The sequence below is a fragment of the Brachyistius frenatus genome, unplaced genomic scaffold (genome assembly GCF_029030835.1).
Source record: "Brachyistius frenatus isolate BFR_SWC_R1_liver_20210118 unplaced genomic scaffold, ASM2903083v1 Contig_125, whole genome shotgun sequence".
Lineage (NCBI taxonomy): Eukaryota > Metazoa > Chordata > Actinopteri > Embiotocidae > Brachyistius > Brachyistius frenatus.
Genome location: NW_027210724.1, coordinates 281,708 through 308,195, shown reverse-complemented (window position 1 = coordinate 308,195; position 26,488 = coordinate 281,708). Strand labels below are relative to the sequence as shown.

The 26,488-nt window shown below is 40.1% G+C and overlaps 2 protein-coding genes across 5 annotated transcripts in view; one reads left to right on the top strand and one right to left on the bottom strand.

Moving 5' to 3' along the window:
• The window catches only part of helz (helicase with zinc finger), a 56,150-nt gene extending 45,858 nt beyond the window's left edge, over window positions 1–10,292 (top strand). For all 4 annotated transcript variants that reach the window (XM_069714061.1, XM_069714060.1, XM_069714063.1 and 1 more), the window contains 8 exons: window positions 172–359; window positions 579–783; window positions 928–1,010; window positions 1,145–1,646; window positions 3,039–3,294; window positions 3,590–4,325; window positions 5,026–5,329; window positions 5,724–10,292. In XM_069714061.1, the coding sequence (XP_069570162.1) occupies window positions 172–359; window positions 579–783; window positions 928–1,010; window positions 1,145–1,646; window positions 3,039–3,294; window positions 3,590–4,325; window positions 5,026–5,329; window positions 5,724–6,235 (2,786 nt within the window). In that variant the 3' untranslated portion in view covers window positions 6,236–10,292. The remainder of the gene's footprint in view (window positions 1–171; window positions 360–578; window positions 784–927; window positions 1,011–1,144; window positions 1,647–3,038; window positions 3,295–3,589; window positions 4,326–5,025; window positions 5,330–5,723) is intronic.
• A 711-nt stretch (window positions 10,293–11,003) lies between these two features.
• On the bottom strand, window positions 11,004–24,502 carry LOC138630004 (voltage-dependent calcium channel gamma-1 subunit-like). The gene is made up of 4 exons (XM_069714083.1): window positions 23,904–24,502; window positions 16,779–16,853; window positions 14,461–14,607; window positions 11,004–13,787 (listed from the first exon to the last, which is right to left on the bottom strand). The coding sequence occupies exons 1-4, from the start codon at window positions 24,139–24,141 to the stop codon at window positions 13,555–13,557; spliced, it is 693 nt and encodes a 230-aa protein (XP_069570184.1). The 5' UTR covers window positions 24,142–24,502; the 3' UTR covers window positions 11,004–13,554.
• Window positions 24,503–26,488: the final 1,986 nt, after the last annotated feature.

Genomic DNA, 26,488 nt, shown 5'->3' with positions numbered 1-26,488 from the left:
CCTGCCTTTTCAAAATGTATACAGGTATGCCTCAACTATATTTCATGTTCCTCTTATAGAATTCAAGCTATGAATATTACTAATGGGATGGTTTTTATCAGGATATCATCATATTAAGAACCTTTTCCATTTTTTTTTTTTGTATTAACTTGCCAACTATTCTCTTTGCAGTCCAACCCAACCCAGCTGTGTTGATGGGAAACCCTATTCGGGCATTCACACCACCTTTGGGTGGCACACCAGCTGGTATGGGCAAGTCGCCCAGTCCTGTGCAGAGGATCGATCCTCATACAGGTGCCAGTATCCTCTACGTTCCAGCTGTGTATGGTGGAAACATGGTCATGTCCATGCCCCTGCCTGTAAGTATACCTGCTCCTGGTAACGTACTGACTGACACAGATTTCAACTGTTAAAAAAGATTCTATCAATTTGTTCTTTTAGAAAAGTGTAATAGTGCACCGCTGCCAGACCTGGTTAATTACTATCAAATCCAGCAATTACAGTATTTGCCTCAGATATATAATTAACATACGATAGGAAAATGTTACTGACCAATAATTTCTCATTATTTTCCTAAGCTGCCTTGGCCAGGTTACCAGAATCGCTTTGCCGTGGATCCTCGCATCATGAGTCACCCAGCAGCCATGGCCTACAACTTCAACCTGTTGCAGGCACAGAATCGAGGCTCCCCCATTCCTTACAGTGGAGTGGCACACCCCTCCCCTCTGGGAATGGGCCAGCCCAGTCCTGACAAGGAGCTGCAGGCTGATCCCATCAGAAATGGTGTGTCCTGATTTTAATTTCTACATGAAGCGATCAGCAAAAATCACTCATGAAAATCAAACATTTTATGTAATCACAGAGAAGAAATTAACTTTAAGAAATAGCCAGGTGGTTTAAAATGTTTTTGGTTTTTTTCTTTCTTAGGTAAATTAGAAGGATGTCCAAAGTCAGAGCAGAACCGTCTCCAGACCCCAGAAAGAAAAAACACAGACATGAAGGAAAAACAGGCAAGTTACACCCACTTTACCAAAGCTGAAACTGAAATGGTAAAAGTGTTGCGACTGGGTGATGATGATTAAATTAGACAACTGAGATGTGTTTGATAATGGTGCTTGGGTTGGTGTTTAATTTTTGTGTCCAGGGAGATTTAGACACAGGCCAAAGTCGAAGTCTGGATTCACAGACCGAAGGGCTGGTTGGATTTCCCAACACGCTGCTCCATCGAAAAGACCCCTCAGCTGCCCAAAGACCCCTCAACTACCACCTGGCACCACCCAACCCAGCTTTTCCTCCGCATCCCGCCGCTGGAAGAACCTTCCCCCAACAGTATCCAGTCTCTCGGCTCCCTTATCGGGTCGGCCAGCCTCAACACCCAGGGATGGCCCAACAGAGTCAGCAGCTCAGTCCTGCCTACACGGGTGGAAGCCACAACGCTTCCTTCTTCAGTGGCCCCATTCCCGCTCACAGATCTGTCCAGTCGCCTACTTTGGATGGGCCGGAGGCTGGAGGGGTGGAGGAGATGAGTGGCACCATTAGGACTCCAATGGGCCACCCAGCAGGCCACCACCCAGGCCTGTCACAGCATAACAGGGTCAGCAGCTTTGGGGAGGACGGACAAGATGGAAACCTGGGAGATGGTTTGGGTGAGTGGAACGCCATATATATATATATATTTATTTATTTTTTTATTTATTTTTTTATCATGATGTTAAAGGAAATTGCCAAAACTTTCATATGTACATTACTGCCAACACCAAATAAAAATGTTTAGTCAGCTAATAAATTAATCAGCACCACATTTTATAGAAAAGGATCTGAAGAGAAAGTAGATAGAAAAGTCTCACATTGTCTTCACTATACCGACTTGCTCATCTTTGAGGTGCATTTCAATTTTACATTAAGTGTGATTCTCAATCAATTTATTGCTCACATAGATATTTTTTCTAAAGCATCCTTTTAAAAAAAAATTTGAATGAAAAGTAATAAATGAAAATTAAGGTTGTCTTTTTATTTATTATTTTGAAAGGTTGATATTGTTCTAGTGGCTAAACAGTAGCTGCCTTAACCTCCAGTTACTCCAGATGTAATGTCACTTTGGACACATTATCTCTTGGTATTTCATCTATGGAAATAAATAGTGCACTGTTCAAACAATGATTTAATTACCAGTGAAATCATGACTTTTCTGTGATAAGGACATTAGATTGCAGTACAGTTTGATCACATAGCACATTACAACTCAATGGGACGAAAGGCAAGACTCCTTAATTAAAGTGTCTTTTTTATTATTATTTTAAATCTGAGAATAGCAATAATGCTCTTCACTATAAGATAAGTTTACAAAGTGCTCATTAGTTGAGAGAGTCACGAATTGACTTAATGACTAAATCGTCTTCATATTAAACTTGATTTCACTTTATAATCAGAACATTTTTCAGAAATTTGCAATTTCTGTTGCAATTTAACATTCAATATAAACAAGATTTGGTCGTGGAGTCCGAGTTTTTATTTAGCAATAGTTTGCAGCTGGAGATATACTTGCTTTTTTAACAATTGCGTAGAATATGGGCTGTGTGGTGAACGTAATTATTTACATACTTGCTTTGGTACTTTGCTTTTTACTGGATGATCTCACCAGATGGCACACCAGAGAACTAAGCATATAAATAGAACTTTCAGATTTGCATGATGTAAACAATTCAAATGCTGACTTTACTGTATTATTTTGGGAGAAATTGGACTCAGTGGAGCAGCGATTGTTAAGATTACTTAGCCAGCTCAGGAGTCTGATGACTGAGGAACAAAACACGCCATCAGTTCCGTCCACACTCTTGTTTTCCCAACATTTCCCGCTGCGCATCAGACTTATTTCCTTCATCTGTCTATATTAAAAATATTAAAAAAAACACAATCACATTTAAATTTGTGGTACATTCTATATATTGAATTGACTTCTGTGTTCAGTTGCCCTAGACCACAGAATCATGAGGACCGCACCAGTGGCTTTAAAACTAATCACACGGTTGCCCTTTCAGACCTCCAGGGTCCCTTGGCTCTAGAGGCCCTGAGCCAGCAGCAGCAGGCAGCGAGGTTAGGCCAGTGGGGGGAGGCAGCAGGCCCTTTCCTCCAGGGCGGCGTCGCCTTTCCTCTGCCCCAACAGCTCGCCCACCTCGCTCAGCCCGGCGTGGCTCGCTTCCCCCATCAGCTGCTCCGGGCAGCTAGCTGGGGCCTCGGTGCCAATATGGATGATGAAATTGTTCCTCCTGCCTCTTCTGGACCAGCCTTCACCAGGTTAGATGTAACACCAGTTTTCATTTGTAACAATCTGCTAACTTGATAAAAAAAAATATATATATATATATATATATATGTTTATTTGCTTTAATATAGAACATCAAAAATACCGTGTATATTTAAGAAATTGTTTGAAACCCGATTTGCATTGCTGTGTTCTCTTTTTTTGTTTGTTCCCCCTGAGATATTTAAGCCTTCTTATTGTCCTTACCAATTTTGTTTTATTTTTTTCCTTTTGATGTTGCCTTAAAACGTGACAGAGTTCAAGTGTAAAGAAATTTTTAATTCCCAGGTACCCAGGCCTCTTGAGAGAGATGGTCCCACAGGAGCAGCCTGATCCCAGGGAAGCAGCTGAGATGCAGCCCCCACCTCAGTCTCGTCTCCTCCAGTACCGCCAGTCCCAGTCCCGTGCCTCAGGTGACCCTTCATCCTCTTTAGCCGCCATCTCCAATCATGCCGGCCCTTTTCCATCAGGACTCTACTCCCACGACGCAGGTCGCGAGCTCCTTAACGACAACCTTCTCAACAACCAAGCCCTGCAGCAGCAGCAGCAGCAGCAGCAGCAGCACCCGGGGAACCCCCTGTACAACACTGGTAGCTACCCACATCAGCCACCAGCTCACCCTGCCAGCCCTCCTCCCTCCCAGGTCAAATACCTTCTGCAAGAGGCCCAGTGGTCCCACGGTGGAACTGCATCTGTGAGCCCACCACAGCAGAACCACCTGTTAGGGAACCAGGGCCACGGGCTTCCTTATGGACTGCCCATCATGGCTCATCCCAGCAGGCAGGAGCAAGTCCACCTGATGCAACTTCACCATCAGCACCAGCAGCAGCAGCAACATCAACAACAGCAGCAGCAGCAGCAGCAACAACAACAACAACAACAACAACAACAACAACAACAGCAGCAGCAGCAGCAACAACAACAACAACAACATCACCAACAAAATCAAGGTCCAGACCAGGAATCCTACCATCCACTGTCCCCCAGAACATCAGCAGCCACAGCCCTTCACAATGTAGATGAGGTAAGATTTAGTCATTCATTTAGCTCATTACCTTTCAGGCTGATCTGGTAAACTAAAATCCTTTTATACTAAAATAATGTGTCCAAACTAGAGCAGTTCAGGAGACACAAACTCAAAATGATTTAAGAAGACGCTGCAGTCAGTGTTTTTATATTGGTGAAACGTCTGCTTTCTCTGTATGTCTGTCCTTCCAACAACATCCTGGATTGTGTTTTGTCAGAATGACTTAATGCCAGAACAGCTTTGATTTTGCCAGCTTGTTTACCGCTTTTGTTCAAATATTCAGCGATATCAAACTGCCCTGGAGAAATCAAAGTGACCTGCGTCAACAAGCAAATGTGGACAATTAGGGGCTCAGGTCTCTCAAATCTGATAAGCAGAATGAAGATAACAATGTGTTCCTCAAACGCTATCTAACAAGACGAAAACAAATAAATTCAGACGTGTTTGCTGGACTCGGCCCTCTCTCTGTGTTAAGTCCATTACAGGCAAGAATGATCAGATCAATAAGAAACGTCTTGCATTAGTATGCTTGTTAATATTATTGTCTCCGTAACTGAATCACTACGCGCTGCGAGAAGGCGACGCTGTTGTTCCAACACTTACTCGAGAGCTGCAAGTCAAGGTTTGAATATCTTTCAGATGAATATCTCGTTCTCACCTTCTGTCCTCCTCATCCTTCCTCTATCTGTCTGCACAGTATGAACCCAGAGGCCCCGGTCGGCCTCTCTATCAGCGCCGCATCTCCTCCACGTACCCAGACGAATCATCTCCAGCCAGCACTCACAACGCCCTGTCCCAGCAGTCCCAGCAGTCCCAGCCCTGCACGTCAGACTCCCAGGACCACCCGCATCCACACATACAGCATCATCAACACCCACATGCTCCATACGGTTATCCCCCACATGACCACCTCTGGCCCAGTAACGGCGGAGGTCCCGCTTCGTTTCAGAACATTCCATGTAACGGAGCCGGCACACTCGTTCAGCATCGGGAGCTTCTGGGTAGGTTGTTTTTTTTTTTTTTTGTGTTTTTTTTTTCAGGCATTATCTCCTTTTCACTTGAGTACTTTTTGTATATTTTATGTCACAGCTGTTTATTCTACAGGGTTATTTTTCTGTCCATGTTCCTTACGCACCGGTTAGTAATGGATACTTTCCCCGTTATAAATACTTTCCTTGGGCAAAATCATTGCATCCATTTCCATCGTTAATCAGACGACCGTGCTATTCGTTTTCAACACGGATGATTTTAAGGAGTTCACTATTCATTTCTTTCTCGTCGTATTTTGTGATTGTGAAACTGCTTCGGGATCACGTTACAAGCCGACGTTTACAGTTAAAATGAAATTGAATGAATTGACCGTATCATTTTTTGGGCCACCTCTCCATTTTGCAGCTTCCAAGGGCCTCCGTCAGACAGAGGAGCAGGTAAAGTCCGAGGTCACAGCAGCACAGCAGACGCACCCACACTCCCTCAACTCCCTTCAGCACCAGTTTCCTCCTCTCATGCCCAAGAACAAGCAGCAGCAGCCGCCGCCGCCGCCGCAGCAGCCGCAGCAGCAGCAGCAGCAGCAGCAGCAGCAGCCGCCGCCGCCGCCGCCGCAGCAACAGCAGCAACAACAACAACAACAACAACAGCAGCAGCAGCCGCCGCAACAGCAGCAGCAGCAGCAGCAGCCGCCGCCGCCACCTCCGCCACCACAGGCTCCCACAGAGCCCAGCCAGGGGGCTCCGAATTTAAGCAAGCCACCCACCATGTCCTACGCGAGCGCCCTCCGCGCTCCACCCAAGCCCCGGGCTGTTCGGCCTGAACAGGTCAAAAAGAACAGCGACCCTCTCTCCCTCCTACAAGAGCTGAGTATAGGAAGTTCAAACGGTAGCAATGGGTACTATTCCTACTTTAAATGAGTGTCACTTCTCCCACGTAATAAACAAATGATAAAACTAAAAACAAACACAAAAAAAAAAAAAAAAAGTTACAAAAAAAAAAATAAGCAAAATTGTTTCTAAAAAAAAAAATACCCCAAAAATAGTGCAAAGTGCATTTACAAATTGTTTCTATCAGTAGGTTTGTTTTCTGCATTTTTGTTTCATTTTAACTTTTTATTTGTAACAGTATTTTTTTTTTTTTTTCTCCTGTTTCACATATCTGTGAAGAAAGTAAGTATATATAATGAATGCATTACTGGTATATATACATACTCATTATGTATATATGAATATATACTTATATTACCTACACTTGTATATGTACGTAATGCAAAAAAAAATTAAAAAAATGTAAAAAAATGTTTAAAAAAAATTTAAAAAGGCAAGACTTGGTTGACCACTTAGCCTTCTGCTTTCCTTACTGAAGTTGGTTTTGTTGATTACTAAAGAGGTATGTTGACGTTTTTATTATTATTATTTTTTATTCCTCAGTTTTGAGTGGACATTACGTCTTGATTTTCATACTACTGTTGTCGCGGTAACGGACACAAGCTAAGCGGTCAACCAGGACAGAAACTACATGGAACAGTGTATAGAAGTAGATAAAATTTTTCCTCTAATCTGTACATATAAAGAAAATAAAAGACTGAATTGTATGCCACAGACATGTCCTTAAAATTCCTGTATGATGCTACCATTTGCATTATGAGTTCTATTTCTGTTTTTCGGCTTCTCATCTTTAATTCTTAGACATCCTTTACCTGGGACTTGTCTTCCGTGATTAAATAGTAAATGTGATTATTTATGGAGGGGAAAAAAAAACAAAAAAAACAAAAAAAAAAACAATAGAAGTGTTGATTGCATATTTTACTTTTCACTGAAGTGTCATCAGCAAAAATAGAAACAGTGTGAACATGTCAAAATAGCAACAACCATGTCATTCCTCCTCTGTGTGCTTTAAAGATCAGACAACAGCAGACATCGCTTTTAGTGGTGAGATAATCCTAAACTGTTTTGCTTGTGGCTGACATGCAGTCCTTTTTTTTATTTTTATTTTTTATTTTAATTTGATTGTTTTTTCATATTATTTTATGCCATCTCTAAGACGGTCATTTTATTGCGGAGTTAGTTCTCCGCTCATATCAGATCTTTACCAGGGACTTTGTTTCAGTAACCATTCAGGATGTGAAATGTTGTTTTGTCACTAATGGACAGTGAGTTTCTTTTATATACATATATTTTTTTTTTTAAAGGTTGCAGTACTCTGAAGGTTTGTGTAAGTGAGGAGAGAGTGGTGTGTCCTGAAAGGTAAGCTGAAACTGATCAATACTTCCAGTCAGATGTTTTTGAACTCACTAAAATATTAATTTTTGATCTTAAGTCTGTTACAACTGCAGGGTAAACACTCTGAAATTTAAAAATATAAGTAAAGACTGCTGTAAGTGTGAAACAGTTCTGGCTTCTTTATATAGCTGGAAACCATCTGGATCTTAAGTCCCTCTGTAGCAAACAATTCAGTTGTCAGTTTTTAACATGCAGTTGTTCTCGCAGATGTTTTGCCATCAGAGTTTCTCAGTTTCTAGACGCTTTTTCATTTTATAAGCCAGAATGGCCAAAGATTCTTTGCCGATTTCTCTTTGAAAAAGGCCTCGAGATAAATGATAATGATGACTCGTGTCTTTACTGAGTAGATATTTGCACCACGTATATTGATCATTTCCATCACATTCAGGGTCAAAAAGCACTTTTTAAGTCTTTAGTTATGATTTCAAATTTCACGGCGTTTACCCCAACATAAGATTTACAACAAAACAAAAAAAAGAAAAAAAAAAGAAAAACAAAACCATGAAAAGTTACAAAAACTCACTCTTAAGTCGACTGTTCAAAAACCTGTGACTGTCAGTATGTCATGTTGTTAGGCTGTGCATGATAAGAATGAATTGGTAATGTTGTGGAAGTCGTTCCCGCTCATTCACAAAACACCTTTTCTGATTGGCCTATTGATGTTGCAACAGAAGTTGAGTCTCTTTAATTGAATTGAACAAGCTCTAATCATGCTTTGCATTAGCTACAGCCACAACAGGGTTTTTGTTTTGTTTTGTTTTGTTTTGTTTTGTACACGTACTGTAACATCCTAACATAACAGAGGATAATGAGTCGGTTTGGCACACAAAGAGGCCACACAGCTACATGCACATGAAGTCACATCCAGGTGAAAGATGCTGATTCACTATCTGCCTTTTTTTTTTTTGTTCTTTTTTTTTTTTTTTGCGTGCTTGGTCCTGTTTTATGTAATTCATTAACTGTTAAAACACCACTGCCCCATCTGCAAATTGGTGAAACGATAAGAATAAAATCACCCTACTTTTTCCATGGCTTCCATATTGCAGTTCTTAGTCACTGATCAATCTCTTTAAATGTCACTTCCTCTGAACCCCGCAGCTAGTAGCTTAGATGTGTTTCAAACGGTCAGCAGAGCGCTTTCATACCAGGTTTTCTTTTCAGAGTTTTGACATTGTAACTCGAAGGTCCCGATTTTTTGACTTAGCGGAAAACACGTACTTGTAAATATGCATTTTCTAGGGTATTTACAAACAAGAACTTTGGGAGCGCCTCAATTTTGTAGAAGCTGTTCAAAGAAGAGGTTTGCCCTTTTTAATTATGCAAATTCACAAAAAAAATTATAAATCTACAAATGGACAACAACAACAACCCGGTTGGTAGTTGAAACATCTTGTAACTTTTTAGAGTTGTTTTTTTTTGTTGGTTTTTTTTGTTTTTTAAGATGGTGTCTGGCTGATGTGACAGAGGAGAATTTATGTTGCAGCTGTTACAAGATGACTTATTTCACTGTACAATGCATATTTTTTAAATAAGTGTTGCTGGATTTGTCCTGTTCTGTTTTGTTTTTTTTGTCACTGCTTCACAGCTGTACAACAATCAACATAAAAAAAAAAAAAAAAAAACTTTTTTTTAATTTTTTTTTTTTTTATGTGAAGTCTTGTTGTTGTTTTTTTTTCTTTTCATGCATGTTGAAATGACCTGGCTGGTTTTTATCCCTGTTTTTATCAGTTTGTATTGATTTATGAATGAAAAAAAAAGAAAAAAAAAAAAGCTTTTGTTCAACCTACAGAGTCAAATTTTGGTATATTATTTGATGTGTACAATAACTTGTGACATTATCAACAAAACTATTATACTATTTTACTAATGTGTCAATCAAATATGTAATGGTCATGTAAGTTCTTTTTTTTTTTTTTTTTTTTTTTTTTTTTCTGCAGTTACTTAGCGGGGCTAAAGCTGAGGTTGCTCCCTGGTGTGTTATCGGATTTTATGAAGCTCATAGGATGTTTGTTTGGGGAATCAGTTTGCCACAAAGCAGTCGTTGGCTAATCTCTGAAGTAGTGCAATACAAATATTTCACCGCTTCTACAGCTACAGTTTTATTTATTTTTGAAGCAGAAGAGATTGAGCCAAAGACATTTTAAAGGGATTTTATTTTCCATTTTTCTTTATTGACGTTTTGTTTTAATGCTTCATTTCCCTGCCAGGAACATTTTGTTAGAAAAAAAAAAAAAAAAAAAAAAAAAAAAAGGATCTATTTGACAGGATGTTTACTGAAAAGGTGTTTTTACTCCTCCCATCAATGCTCCATATAATCACCATATGAATTTTTTTTTTTTTTCTTGTTTTTTGGAAAGTGAAACAAACATGTATGTGGCACATGGAAAGGGAGCAACCTTTTGCCCAGCCAGCAGAGAGCACTGTGTTCAGCCTTCTATAAACGCCATCTTTTCCTGTTATCTGTCGGCTCTCCTCTGTTCTTCCCTTGCTGCAGTGAATCAATGGCACACCTGTTCTCCCAGCTTCCCATTGGTTCCTCCCCTGTGGGTACAAAATAATGAATAGATCTGTTTTACTCTTCTTCATTTCAGTTGGTGGTGGTTATAATAAAGGATTTAGACTGTGTTTTAAAGGTTTATTTTCTTTTTTTTTTTAAATTTGTTTCTCTATTAAAGTGTTTTTATTGAAACTGCTCGAGATCTGTTTCTTTTTTTATATATATATATCTTCCACGTCAGTATAAAGAGGCCTTTGTGCCTAGATTGTATAGATCAGCTGGGTCTACAGCTGAGGTTCCCGAACTTGCCACGCCGCAGCGGTGTTAAGGAGTTTCGGTACATACAGTGCTCAATGCTGTTTGGTAAATGGCTGCTTCAGCAGTTTCGTAATTAACCCGAGGTCAGTTCTCTGTGGAAAGTGAGTTCAAGCGGGATTCGTGCAATGCATTTGCGTCTGGAAACACCAGGCTACATCGAAGCCGCTGTTTGCAGGTGGCAGCTCTCGCAAAGTGTTGCCACTTTTGCCCGTTTGACGTTTGTTGGACCTTGAAGTCATTTTAAAAAGAAAAAAAGAAAATTGCTCATCCCGATTAATAATAAAATAAAACGACTCAAAGAGTCCGAATCCGACTGTGTCAAGCTAACGGCAGTCGCCGTAACGTTCAATACAGGCAAATTGTACCCCTGAATATTTAAATGATTAACCGATAACGTTCATATCATCGTAATGCGACGTGCATGTTACCACCGTATTCGACTTGGACCACTTGGACGGCAGTTGTCGGGCCGTTCGGCGGAGCCTCCCGGCGTCCTACACCACCGTACCACAGTTTGGGAATTGCTGGGTTTACGGGAACCTTATTTCTTTGCTATTCATGTAAACAAAAATATTCACAGACACAAGGTTTCCCAAGCTTATCAAGTTTTAATTTTCATTACAAAGTTATAGCATATAACAAACACCCAAAAGAAAAAAAATCGACTGCATTCCAAAAGTGTTTTACTGCCTTACTCAGTGAAAAAGACAAAAAAAAAAAAAACACAAGTTAAGAATTTAAGAAGCTCACATCTATTGTAGTCTCTACTTTTAGTATTTCTATTTGATTTTATTACCTCAGTTGTGACAGTCGGAACTACAGAGCCCCCCTGAAGGGTCACGGCGAGAATTGATTGAAGGACTCCTTTTACGTTTCCTCGCAAAATGTCTTGCACAATACGTTTGCGTTACTTAACAACACATTTTGCGATATCCCTCACAAAAGCTTTGCGTTACCTTTTCTTCTTCCATTCAATCGGAGCCGTATGTCTATTTTCACTGGTCCTCATAAACAGTAGTGTGTTGGTCCAGTTTAGTTATAACAGTCTTGCAGGGGAAAAGGAAGCACTCTGCAGATACTGCAGGAAGGAGGGACGATGTGACACCGTGTGGTGCATTTAGTGCTCTTTTAGGGCCCGATTCCGATAGTATTAAGCTTCATGTTGTGAGAGCAGTTTGCAGCTGCTCTGCCTGCTGTGACGGGTGAAGCTGTGGCTATATACACTTACCTCACAATGTGACGGAGCACAAAGTTTATCGCGAGATAACGCAAAAGTATTGCGAAGAATGCAAAATATATCGCGAGGGAATACAAAAGTGGTCTTCAAAAAAAACAATCTCTCGCCATGACCACAAAACAAGTCAAGTCTAACTCAATTTTATTTAAAAAAAAAACAAAAAAAACAATGCTGAGTAGATTTGTTTGCCCTGAACAAGCTCATAAAACAAATGGTTGCAGGTCTGGCAAAACAACAGCAGTGTGATCTCGCTGCTGCTGCTTTTAGTGTCTCAGAATACCCCTAGCTGTTGAACCTTTTTGCAATTAAAAAAAAAAAAAATTACAAATAATTTCTTCACCATAAGATCATCTGAAAGACTGTATGGCAGAAAGCTTGAGGCCTATTGATCTTTTGTTACACAGTCAAGGCTAAACTCTGCCTTGGAACAGGTACAACAGTACAATGTGGTGTATAATTATTTTTTTTACTTCTCAAATCCAGCAAAACCGTCATTCACTGAAAAAAAAAAAAAAACACTGGATCGATTAAAAAAATCTCACACAATATGTTTGACGTTGACTTAGTGTCTGCCTGGTTACCAGTTTAGATTGTATCTAAATAAAACAATTGGGTTCAACCATAAACATAAATTAGAATGTTTTATTAACATGAGCAAACTGATCATTTTCAGCTACTTTATTGAAAAAGAAAGAAAAAAAAACACATTGAATGAACAACAGCCTTTGAAATTTGTTTGTGTACTTTGAACTTGCACATTTTCTTGAATTTTTGTCCAATCTCTTACCTAAACCTTAATTTGTAAATTTGTTTCACTTGAAATTAGTGTAAATACAAATTTGCCACATGTTTGAAAGGGGTCCTGATGACACACACAAAAAAATGAACAAAGAATTTTGTTTGTACCAGTTTGGTTTGGAAGCTGTCAACATAAAGTAAAAGGCCTTGTGTGTGCACCTGCTAGTACTGAACCTTTTCCAACACGGTCGGAGTTGCAGACTGTGTGGGTGTTTAGCATTCAGCCGGACACACACACACACACACACACACACACACACACACACACACACACACACACACACACACACACACACACACACACACACACCTGCTCTGAGCAACTGCTTTGCTCAAAATCTTTCATTTAACCATGAACCTCTTAATGTAATGCGACATGCCAGCGTATAACAGTTGTTAATAAATCCTATACAGTGTAAAATATAAATCTTGACTCGTCTTATTTAACTGAAATTGTACAGTAAGTGAGAGATTCTTTGAGTGATGCCATAAAAAAAAAAGAACATTATCTATGTACAAGATATAATACATGCAGTAAATCAAGTTATGTTGACTTCAGGCCATTAGTGTATTTATTCTGTATTAAACATTTTAATGACAAGTAAATGACAATGACACATGGGAGCTAAAGTAAGACCATGGTCACAGAACAATAACTTATCATCAATCAACATTTTTTTCTAAATATCCCAGTAGTAATGCATGAGTTGTAGAAGGAAAGGGAAAGCTTTTAGATGTTTGCAAATTCCATACGGGCAAGGTCTGCTCTTACTAAGAGGCAGGTTTTAAAGCTAAAGGTCAGATTTGAAGGATGGTCTACAACATGAAAGGTAGGTGATGCAGAGAACCACGTTTTTCTTTTACACATGCAGGATAAGGCTAACATACTAAACTCATACAAAAGGCCCACGTTGCTGTAAGAAAAGTACATTTTCCATCTCGGTTATGATCCACCAAAACCAGCTCCGGTTCTTCCTCATTTTTGACCTCACTCTTTGATGACAAGCTGTTGTTCTTGAAATGGATGTAACATGGGTACTAAAAGTTAAAAAAAAAAAAAACAGGCAGTCAATCCTGTCCCACCTTTATCCGTCTGTCCGGCTCTCACTCAACTTGCTCCGGTTCTGCGTCCATGCAGGTTTCCCACGGATTCCTGGGCATCTGGGGCATGGAGAGGAGAAGGAGTGCAATGCCGGTAAGAAAGAGGAGGACGAAGGCGGTGCAGGCGCAAGCAAAGGACCAGGCGTAGTAGTACTCAATCCAGATTGTGTCCTCGCTCTCGATCATGCGTTTAACCGACTGACGCATCACCTCCAGAGAGATGAAGCAGCAGAGGCCTGAGGAGGAGAGAGATGTGTGAAGGTGAATCAGGGAAATTAGCCCGGAGTAGAAGACAGGGACTACTTTCAGGTAATGACACATCTAAGCAGACAAAAATCACATGCGGAATTCCTCAAGGCTCAATTCCGGGGCCTCTTCTGTTCAACATGTACGGGCTCCCTCCAGCTCAGATTACGGCTAACGCAAGAATATGTTGACTTCACAAGGGGACTATAACGCCATACGAGCTCTGACTAAATGCAATAAACAAATCAATGATTGAATGGAGATTGGCAATAAACAGAAGCAACTGTTTTTGGAGATGAGGAAGAACAAATAGAAGTCAGCGCTCACCGTCATTCAGATAAAAACCACGAATTGAGGTAAAAATCTTGAAGCAGTCATGGCTTTAGGCCTAAATTTTATGAGTCATATTAAGAGAGTAAAAGAGTCAACCAACTATCAACTTAAGAACATATTCAGGATGAAAGGACTAATGTCTCAGCAGGACTTTAGAAAAACTGTCCATGCGTTTAGCTTCAGTCGACTTGACAAATAATTATGTGTTTACAGGTCTCTCTAAAAATTAAATCCTGCACCTGCAGCTGCACCAAACATGACACGAGTGATGGCCGTGAATACAAACCGAGGTTTTGGCATCCCAAACGGTGTTTGGTTAACGGAACCCACCTGCAAATGCAAAAAACATGCCAGCAGGTTTCAGGAGGTAGTCTCGTCCTTTCCCTTTACCGGTGCAGGATCCAATCAAACACAGAGAGCCGAGGATCATGAAGGCCAGACTGAAGATGGAGATGGCTGCAGCAGAGATGTTGTACTCTGAAAAAAAAATAAGAAACCAACCAACATGACATGATGGGGTTCAACTGCATCAATAATCAATCACATCTCTTGTACAGGTTCGAGCAAGGAGCTCTACAGATGGTTGCAAAGCTAATAATGAGACAGCTTAGATGTAAAATGGCAAAACAAAAAATATGTGACTGAAGTACAAAGTCAATAAAAGGGGTTGAAAATCATGTAAACGGCATGTCAAATAAATGAATACAGAAACCGACAGGCAACTGATGTACGGACTTAAAGATCGAAGTAATGTGCTCCCTTCTCCTGGTCCTCGTCAGCAGTTGGGCAACAGATTTATGAAGCTGTAACTGATGTATTGCTACCTACCAGATCAAATAGGAGGGTATTACAATAGTCTAGGACACAGAGAGACTAATAAACTCTTTAATCTTTCTGACTTTTCACCTGAAGATATACATGTTTTTTGTTTTTTTTAAAGGCAGGGTTCCAAACATATAGATTAATTCTCAGTTACTTTTTTAAAAACAATTAGCTGCATCATTAGTCAAAACAGGAATGAATCGTATATTCATTCTGGACTATTTTCAGCGGTAAAGTCACATATATTTGTTGCTTTAATGAGTTTTTACAGCAGCGGGACAAAGAATACGGGATCAAAAGTAAACACCGCAGTGCTCGTGTTCATGCTAATGAAGGGACATGTCACTCAGGGTGTCTCACTGATGTGTTTTAATGTTTTTGATCAATGACCGAGGTCTCTCACACAGAAGAGGAAGCTCTCAGGCTTTGGCTACACAGGCAGCACTTTGCAGGGTCATTTCATTCTCTGATAGTTTTGCTATTAATGCAATAATCTCGACGTTCACAACTATACCATTCTGAATGTACGTCGGTCTTTGTGTTTACAGATCCAGTGTATGGCTTGAAATGGAACGGCAGCTGGCTATGTTTTCTGAGCAGAGAGGTGGATGAGATGTGAGGCCTTTGATCTGCCTGTGAGCCTGAGAGCCATGCCCAGGGGAGAGGCTCTCCTCTGGGGGGGGGGAGAGAGCCTTCATCTTCTGCTGGCAGGGGAGGCCGAGCCTCACCCCGAACATTCTGTGCTCGCCGAGATACTGCGAGTGAGTGAAGTTCGTTGGCCAACTCAAGTCCTGAAACATTTCTCAACACCAAAAGCGAGGAGAGACATCAAACAGGGTATGAGCGTTTCATTCATGCAGGACCTGCTTCACTGGAAGATTCCTCAGTCTGCAGGAACATGAAATGAGCACGTGACCAAATTCAACCCTCTACCCCAGAACAGGGCCGTGTTTTAAAGCTTTGATCAGGCCAGAAGGTGTCTCAATTTAACGTCACAGTTTGTGTTTGTGGGATTATTTATGCATATGTGCATGTGTGTGGATTGTGAAATTGACAGAAAAATTTGAGGTTAAGATTGTTTTCATTCCCTAACTTAAGTAGATCTGGCATATTATCAGAAGTAAGTTTGGTTCATTCACACTTTCTGCGGCTCGAGGAAGGGCAGAAAATAAAACGACATAATGTTTACATAGATATAGTTATGCATCGTTTACATATTTTGGTAAAGTGTATGAAGAACCTCCAAATGCCTCGATCCATGACTGTAGCATTCCTTCTTTTCTCAAATGATACGATTTTTACTTCAAACACTTCATTTATTCTCCCTAAGCCTAACACCCCTCACCCCCCGTTGCAGATAAGCATCTTGCTGTATGGATGGATGTGCCTCTGGTGACATACATCCACCTTGTGCACCATTATGGTATAGCCAAATGGCTCAGTCAAGAGTGAAGTAAACTATATATATAAGGGACTCAGGTCAGAGCTGCAATTATTCCAACAAACTAGCAAAGTGTTTCCCAAGAGGCTAGCTATCAGCCCTTTGAATTTGTATGTGTGTGTACATATGTAGGTGTTGGAGGATAGGGGGAAAGGGTACCCATGAATGCTCGCATTAACATCCCAGGGTTAAGGGTGTGGGGTATGACTTCACGCACAAGTCTGTTCACATTTACACCCAAATAATTGCGTGTGACAATGCACCGCATGTGCTTTTAAAAAATGAACCCGAGGTCGACGGCCATTAGAATGCTACGACTGGGAACAATCACCGATGGAGCATGATGGATTACACATGATGGATTGAAGCGACCAAGAAAACGTACCTTTTTGTGTTTTATATTCAAATATCTCAGCATCCAGTCCTGGAGTGAAATGCCTGAAGTAAGTGCAGTTTTCCTCTGTGAAAACAAAGAAAAGAGGATTTAGTTCAAAGTTCTCTTCACATCTGCATGCATTGATTTTAGACCACTTGTTGGCAACACACACAAGTCGTAAATGCAAACCTGACAGTTGTAATGGTTAAAGTGTAAAGTGGCCCTCGGTGGTATTGCAGTTCGAGGGTCTTCCACATTGACCAATGCTGATTGGTTGACGGCTGCTCCTATAGTTTCAAAATTTATCCAAGGTCTACGCCCATTAAGATGCAATGACTGGAACTAAGTCCCAAGCAACATGGTGAGACCCTATCTATTTTGCAAAAATGAATTTGGGTCTGGTGATACCAGGCTAGTTAAATGCCCACTTCTTTAAAAAACAGGAAAGTCGGTGGCTGTAAAACCAGAACAACGTCACAAAAGACACTAACACTACCTGAAGCGTTCAGAAAAACTGCAAAATGGAGTGGCAACTCTGTTGGTTTGCCTCCACTAGTTCTTTACATTACACATTAATTTGACATGATGTATATATATATATATATATATATATATAACCTAATAATTAACTGAGTTTTATTTAACCGTTGCGTGTTATGTTTTTTTTTTTTTTAAGTTGGCCTGGTCTCATGAAATTTAAATGTATTCATATGCAAATATATGCTCTGTGCGTAACAGGCGAGGGAAGCATCAGGAGGATTGTGTTAAAGACATGACTATAATCAATAATTATATAATTAAATTGGCACATTGGTGGTAACCTTAAACTGCTTTCAACTCTGATGAGTGTGTGTGGAAGACTTTTGCTTTTGTGTTCATTTGTTTAAACCATAACATTACCATTAATTGTTTCACCACGTGTCACCAAAATGTGTTTGCTTTTGATGTTGTGCCGGAAACCTTTTACTTCCCTCCTTCACCTCATCTGTGTTTTGACATGAATTCATATTTGACAAAAGAATCTTGAAGTTGCTTTAAGGGCCTTGTCTTCTTTCTTTGCTCAGCGACTGAATTTTTACACATTTCAATTCAAGCTTTTCCCTACATACTCTTGCACCATTATCTGTTGTCCACCTGCTGTCACACACCTTGTGAATATGGTATTTGTATTGAACACCTCACACTGTCTCAGATCTATCTCACATTCCTCCACCCAAAGCATCTGCGCCTTTGTATAATATTACCACTAAAACGCTTGTCACGGTCTGCTCTATGTGGTTCAACTGTCAAAGCGAACGTGGCTTCAGAAGACATCACATTCAATTTTTCTCATGCAGGCGAGGTGTTAAACCTTGGGGATTTGCACAAATAAAGCCAAGCCGCCTCATGTGATCACACAGTGGTTCGATAGATGAAATACTTTGATGCTGTGCCAAGTGTAGAAAAAAATATATTGGTATCCAGTCTAGAAACAATAGTTTACTGTCAAATCTTGATTACATTTGACTTATTTCATATCACATGTGAGCTTATTGGAGTACGAAAACCTATACATGGGGTCGCACTTAACATCTGAGGCTTCACGACATGTAACATGAGTCTCGGAAAGCACAAGAATGTCTTATTCATTAAAAAGATCTGACACACAGGTTTAAATGATGGTATATGCCTAAAGAATGGGAACGTTCATGCGTGTAACATCACACTGCGTTGTCACTTAGTCACATGTGAAGTAAAGTCCATGTCAGGAATCCTGGCAGTGTGAGTTCTCCACTCACTTGCATGTTCCTAATCCCTGTTTCCACACAGTCAAATCATAGGAAGTGAAAGGCTTTCATGTGGAAATATGCAGTCCTGCGTTGTGTCGTATTATTGTAAAAGCTCGATAACCCGTGCTGGGATGACTTTTTTTTCATATGTCCCTTGAAAAGCATGACTATGAGCTGAAAGGGATGGCAGATGCCCCTAAAAGGATATAACACAGTAATTAAACATAATAGGCACAAACAATATCTCAAAATAATATTTTTCCAAGTCAAGACAACATTGCAATGTTTACAAAAGCGTTGCTTGAAATTGAAAGCTTTTAATGCTGTGTGCTGCTGTGTGTGGGCTCACACACAAAAAAAGATGTTTTTATGAATGAGGACAGGGACTAGCCATCAAAATAAAAGAAAAAGAAGAAAAAAACAGAGGTTGTTACTAAGCAACAAGCACCGCTATTTTTCCACTGTAGACGGCACATGTAAGGATATGATAAAGGCTTGTTAACTGGTTGTACTTTTTGGTCAAGCCTTGCATTCAAAACAGAGAGGCTGGAAAATATCTTTGAACTTCACCCATTTTCCAAAACTCTGAATTTTCCCATTTTTAAGGACAGAGTATTCCATCTCAGTTCTCAACACAGGAAAACTTTTTTCACGACAGGAAACACGAGTTATGTTCCGAATATACTTTCCTTGGTACACTTACAAATAGTACTCTTGCATGTTAGGACTGTATTGTATTGTATTGTTTTGAAGTCCGACAGCATAGTGTTGTCTCAAATCGCCCACTGACAGGCACTGACCGGTAACAACCAGTGCATCACCTGCCAACATACAGTATCTGCCAGCTTTACATTTTTTTTTTTTTTACCAAGAAATGAACATGTTTTTGTGCCCTCTGTTTAAAACAATCAATAAACAGACTGATGGCATCTATTAAACAGCAGTATTGTGTTGCCATAGACTGTATATAAAAGTGGACATAGCTTCCAGGTCTAAAAATGTGGCTAACCACTAGTGTCTCTGGAGATTGTCTTCAAAAGCCTCCAGCTCCATATAATACCATTCAACTTGGCTCATGAAATATAAAGTCACAATTTTTGTTGTTGTTGTTGTTGTTGTTATTTTGGACTTTTTAGCTAAAGTCTGTCCTTCTCATTATTTTTCTAGTAGCCTCAAAGCTTTTTTGGTTTGCTGGGGATTTTTTTTTTTTTTTTTTTTTTTTTTGGGGGGGGGGGGTGTCTGATTGATCGACAGGCCTGTGGTGCAGTCAGGTCACAGGGATCGGTGGGCGGGACGTACTATTGCCGTGTTTCCAATCAGATCAAGTTCAGGTAGCTCTTCATTTACTATACACAGATCTGGTTTGTTATGTGTGTTTAAATGGAGCCACTCACTGTTTATGAGATCTTGGAGTGGATGTCTTGACTTCATTATCTGCATCCGTCAGCTTAATAACACCTTTTATTACCATCTTTGATATAAGAAAAATCGGAGAAAAAAAATTGCTGCTCACAAGTCAATCCTTACAATCACACGCACGCATACACTCATGTTACACCACTTGTTGTTGGTCCGTGCCATCTCAGGCTGTCCTGAAAAGCCCTGTAAGGCCTCCCTTGTTCCAAATTCGTGATCCTTCCATAAATCAGGCTAGGACTTGGGATTAGCGGCATCTCTGCACATTGTCGTGTCACAGGAGTGTCTATTATAGCTCTGATGCGTGCTGTCAATTCACTTCGTCTACAGCAGGAGCTAGGTTTGGCCCAGACCCCTGAGCCCATGTTTTAATTTGGTTGTTTGTGTTTGGCTCTTTAGTTTTTTTGCAATGACAAGTGCTATAATCCTATAAAATACAAACCCACAATACCATATGACCACATGACAACATACAGTAGGTTTTAAAGATATCACTGTCACTCTATCCCCATATACAATGGCCATCCCTTGGTGGGTATGTTAGTCAAGTGCCTATAAAGGCAAAATATCAGTGATTACACTTTCTTTTTGGACGTTGCATCCCATCCCCAGGGAGTGTTAAGTAATTTGAGTGGGCTGCAAGGAGATGCGAGGCTGCAGGACGGTCTTGCGGGAACAGTTCGGTGGAACAGCAGTCCTTAGAACTATGTCTGACTCTTTCAGGCGGCCCCGTCACTCAGAGGAACGCTGCACTTGGCGTGCACACTTGACCCTGGTGGCTTCCACCCAGCACAGCTGAGTATTTACATGGCTTATATTTATAACTACAGCAACTGCTTGCTGAGCAGTTTGCACCGTATTATTATTTTTTTTAAAACATCACACATTTTCTGTATCTGGAGACCTTATGGATCCATGATTGTCACTCTTGGTTCGCTGTGGCCATTGAAACTGACAATATGTCATCCGAGCACAAAAAGTGTTTTCAATTCCTCTGAAGACTAAACATGGAGTGACCAAGGTGGTAGCTTAAGTGCTTAACAGAATATCCGATGTTGCTTATTTACAGTTCGCAGCTGCTCAGAAGGTCCATTAAAAAATATACAATTCTAAAAACAAAAGCAGGACAGCCTTTATCACAAAAATTGTCCTCAGATAAATGTATAAATGGACGTAACTTTCTTTCTTAGAGTTGTCCAAGCTGTAATTTAAATCAGGATTATACACATTTTACAAGTTTTTCTGAGAACACCTCTCCATCTGGGCTTTGTCACCAGTTGACCCAAACAAAAAGTCAGCCCATATTTTCCAAGTTGAGTGCCTCACAGTGAACAGGATCTTGTCGCACACTGTTTGAGTCCTGCTTTGGATCAGACGTTGACACGTCTCTGAGGACGTGTCGCTATGATAAACACTAATGTTCCTCTCCAAATACAGCTATTGGGCCTGGAGGAGCGCTGTAGACTGATAGGACATTTGCCACACTACCTTACCTCTTAAATAAAGGCTGCCAAGGTGGCCATCACAAATCACATGTATTGCTTCAGACAGGGCCACTGCTTGTTTGTTTTCACTTGGCTAGTTCAAAAAGATCTGCCTCTTTGCAATAAATACACAATAATAGCCCCAAAAATTACAAACCACTGCATTGACTATTTAAACATTTAAAAAAATGTCTCATAAAGTGTCTATTATCAGAAACATTTGCCACCTGTCGTTGCTGTCTGCAGAATTCCCTGTATGGGTGGGTCAAGCTTATTTTGAATATTCAGCACATGCCTGCACCGATGAACCATCCTCAGGCATTTCATCTGCTCCCAGAATGGCCCTGCAGCGCAGACAGTGTCCGGGATTCCCAAAAGCCTAACCTAACTATCAGTCATGACATATTCTGGGAGTTTTTCTTTGTCAGTGGAGCGACTTTGGTTAGGCCGTCTATCCTTGTTTCCAAAAAAACGGAAAGGGGAAATGGAAATTTCCCCCTTGTGGGATCAATAAAGTATATCTATCTATCTATCTATCTATCTATCTATCTATCTATCTATCTATCTATCTATCTATCTATCTATCTATCTATCTATCTATCTATCTATCTATCTATCTATCTATCTATCTATCTATCTATCTATCTATCTATCTATCTATCTATCTATCTATCTATCTATCTATCTATCTATCTATCTATCTATCTATCTATCTATCTATCTATCTATCTATCTATCTATCTATCTATCTATCTATCTATCTATCTATCTATCTATCTATCTATCTATCTATCTATCGATCTATCGATCTATCTATCGATCTATCTATCGATCTATCGATCTAAAAACTGACATACAAGATATCAGGTATCAATTAATTAATTAAGATCATTACAACTCAGATAACGATCAATGCGCCAGCAGGTTTGCCCCCCATTCTACAGACCAGTGACTCTCACCACCAATAATTAACATGTGAGTCATTGCTGGTTAGCAACGGCTCAATACTGTTCACGCCCATTCCACTCAATTACAGTCTGCTTTTCATTAAAGCAGCTGTAAGAGTGTCATATAAAGTTTATTTAGAGACATTCATAGCAGGGTGAGACTTTGTCAGGACATCAGAATACACACAACCCATAACCTGTGGTGGACAAAGTACTCACATCATCCACTTGAAGTATTAACACCACAAAGGAAACATATTCCATCATAATCCAAATTAAAAGCAGTATTAACAACAGCTGACTGAGCTACTTTAGTGTTTCATTGTGTGTTATATTAAATTATCAGACTTTTAGCTTTGAATAATGGATGTGATTTTAAAGTTGTATTAGCCTAAAGGGGAACTGGCTCAATGTATTGTTGGGTAACTATTCATTTACTTTTATATGTGCCATTATTCTTCATATTTATGAAATTGTATGTTGCATATACAGCTACACAGAAAGCAGACTTCTTAATCTGGGTAGTGATTACGTTAATAAAAGACAGATATAAATAAAAGGTTTTAAAATTGAACAGCCCCACTCGCCTGTTTTCATTCAAGCCAACCTTACATTTCAGTTCATTCATAAGAATTTGACAGAAAACTGTGGGACTTTAGAAATTCTGCATTTTGAGTAAAGTATCTTAAAACTGTACTTTCAAATAATGCTTGTGTCAATGCTTTTCACTGAGGCTGCTCTATCCAGTGTCTGTGTAAGTCAGGGACAAGCACCAAAGTTGTGTGGATATCAGCATCTACTGTATGGCTATTATTATTAATTATCTGAATCATCAATCATCTATATAAATCATCAGCCAGGAAGAAGGAGCCAACCAGCAGAAGCAGCTGTTGTGGTGTTTGGTGTTCAACTGCAGTCTGTTGAACCACACATGCTTGGGTGTCTCGTTTTGATGCAAAATATCTCCTGGTTAAGTATTTTCAGCTGACTGAGAGTTCAGGCATTCCCTTACTCGTCTCGGCACAGCTGATCAGTCGGGCGTTGTTTCTACATGAACCCTGCTGTTTGTCCAGAGGAGGGATGTCAGACCACCACGGTAGCTTAGTATTAACACGTTAGAAAACATTTAAATAGCTTTCTTCAAGTGTGTTTCTGAAATCCAGTCAGACTTCAGGTGTGGTCAATACCCATAGCCCAAAACAGTTCATGACATGATAAAAGGCCACAAACATGTGAATTAACACAGGATCTTTGTGTTACATAGGGAGGTTTAGAAAGTCATGTAACATGTCTAGTGATCCTGCATCAGGAACTCTATTCTTAGTAGCCTCATACCTCACGAGCAGGGGCTGGGTTGCCAGGAGCACCTCACAGCCGTGCAATATTCATGCAGTATAGGAAAAAACCTTTGGTGCAAATGGTTCAGCCACCGAGACAAAAAAGTGAAACAGTCTTTCAGCTTTAATTGAAATTTCATGTGACAGTTACCAAAAGTTGTGCTCAGATTTTCTCTCTTACCTCCAGGCAGGCTGATGGGTCCGCAGCCATTCCCCTCCACGTGGTTCTCTGAGCTGATGTAGATGTGCTTCTTGCACAGCCTCCACAGGCCGAAGTGGGCCGCCTCGCAGGTCTCATTGACTTTATCCACCCGCGGGCTTAGCACTGCCCAGTGGTCCGTCACCACCGCTGTGAACATGCACGCCATACCCACCAGCAGCACGAAGATGGCAATCTTTATCTTTGTACGCTTGTGCATGTCTCCAGATGGTGAGATCTCTCTTCAGTGAATATTCTTCCCCTGATCTGAATCTATAAAACTGGATGTTCTGCGGTGTGGACACGGTGGTCTGTGTCCCAGGGCTTCTTCCCTCCTTGAGACTGCAGCAAAGTTTCCAGAAAATCTCTTCTTCTTTTCCCTCTCCACCCAAGACTAGTGTCTTCTCTCCCCCTGTCGCAAATCTGTGCTTCTGGTTCGAAAGGAAAGGGGCCAGACTGCTCTGTCCTACTTACAAGTCCCCTTTTCCTTACTCACTATCAGTTGCTGCACAACTGAGGGGCTGCAAGTCTAGATATACAGCTGTTGAGGTAGATCAGGGAAGTTGATGACCAAACTGTCTGCCATGGTGGGTAATGGGTGTTGGGGGGGCTGCTGCATGTGTTGGCGGGTGTTTTTTTCTGGGGGTGTCGAATGCTATAAATGTGACCGGTGACTCAAGTTGTCAGGCTGTCTTCTTATCCGGTTACAGTGTGGGTGGAGATGTGTAACGTGCCATAATAACTGGACTAACATAAACAGTTTTCTCTTTGCATGCAAACTTTCAAAATGGATGTTTCAGCAGGTTGAGAAAAGTTTCCCCGACTTCTAGTTTCCATCCATCAACAGTGGCTGTGTTTTCACTCTCTGTCTCACCTCAACACTGCCTTGGTGTGGATTTGTCTCTGTAAACTATTTATAAGGAAAAATATGTGTTTATAAAGAGCAGCAGCAGTGTTCCAGCCGACAACAGAAGTGTTTCCCCTGATGGAACAATATTTAGGGAGGATACCCGCCTAATACCACGCCTTATAGTTCATAATTACCATTAAACCTTTTTTCATTGGGATGCACAGTATGTCATCTCCACAGTTTCAAGGTATGTTTACTGTTTCTCTTAAGTAGTTTATTTTGTTCTACCAGAGAATATGAGTAGTTAATTCTACCTAAAATCATAAAAATAACAAAGTCCTGAAAAACAGAAAACATGAGCTTTCATTCAGGTATGTAAAGTTCACCAATTTTCCTGCAAGTAAGGCATAATATGGAGTGGAAGTTATGGACAATGACAGCAAACAAAATGAGCAGATGTAGCTTTTATGAAAGCCCAAAGTTTTGAATGCACAGCTCTCATTCTACAGTCATTGGTAGGGTCATTAAAAACATTTTTAGATATTATTCTAACTGATCTGTCTGATTGCTTCAGGCTGTGTCTGTCTTGTCTACTTCTGCTTCAACAATTTCCTGGAGAAAATACTTAAACTTGCTCCTTTCTGCTGAATTTTTGTGTAAAAATGTAATTTCTTAAAGGCCACAGCAAAAAGCCTTCCCCATTTGATTCTGAGTCTCTTATACAAAACCCCGCGGTTTACCAAAGAAGTTTTAAAAAGCTAATATGCATGATTGACATGTTCTCCTCAACATTAGGCCACTTTTAAAGAAAAAAACAATAGTGGTCTTAACAAGAAAGTGATCACAGAACAAAATCACCAAATGTTGTATTTTCAGAGATTTAAATAGCTTTGAAAATGAACTCTGTATACTATTATTACAATAGTATAAGAAAATATCTGGTTCATTTTTTTTTTTTTTTTTTTTTCACAAAAACAGCTGTAAAATAAGTGAAGAAAAAGAAACGGTAGACAATTTTTTGATTATAAGAAAACCACAGCGCGCTAATCCCTTTGATAACCCCCCTACAGTAAATCACGTTGGTATGTTATTTTTTATTTTAAGAGTTGTCCCACTTTGAGTCTCTTCATAAGAATTGTGACCCAATTCCCCCTGGCGAGAGCAAAAGGCACCAGTGAAAGTCAAAGAATCGTCACAGCACCAAAGTAGGACCTTGAGAAAATAAATCACTGCAAGCCGGAGCACACATGACAGAGACATATGCATGAGCCTTCAGCTGAGGGATCAGTCACTCACCTACTACACTCACACACACTGTAGCACTTCCACAGACCCTCAGTGAAATGAAAGTATTCCACTCTCTTTTCCCCCTATTGCTGTTACTGTCGTGCTATAGTTATAGATTTTCTTTCGGTTTCATAGTTTTGTAGATTTGCCCTTTATTTCCTTTATTTATGATACTATTTTATCTACCCGCTGAGAAATGGCAACATTAAGACACCACTTGGTTTAAATTACATTAGATTCTACATCACATTGCAAACAGAATCATCCTAAATTGTTCAAATATTTTAACCCTCCCGTTGACCCGCAGCTGTGTTCAACCAAGTTCTATTTTATTTTCATATTTTTTGGGATCATTGGTGACAAGGAGGAAACCCTCACAGCCTCCTATAAAAATAAAAATAAAAAATATTAAAATAAAATAAAATAAAAT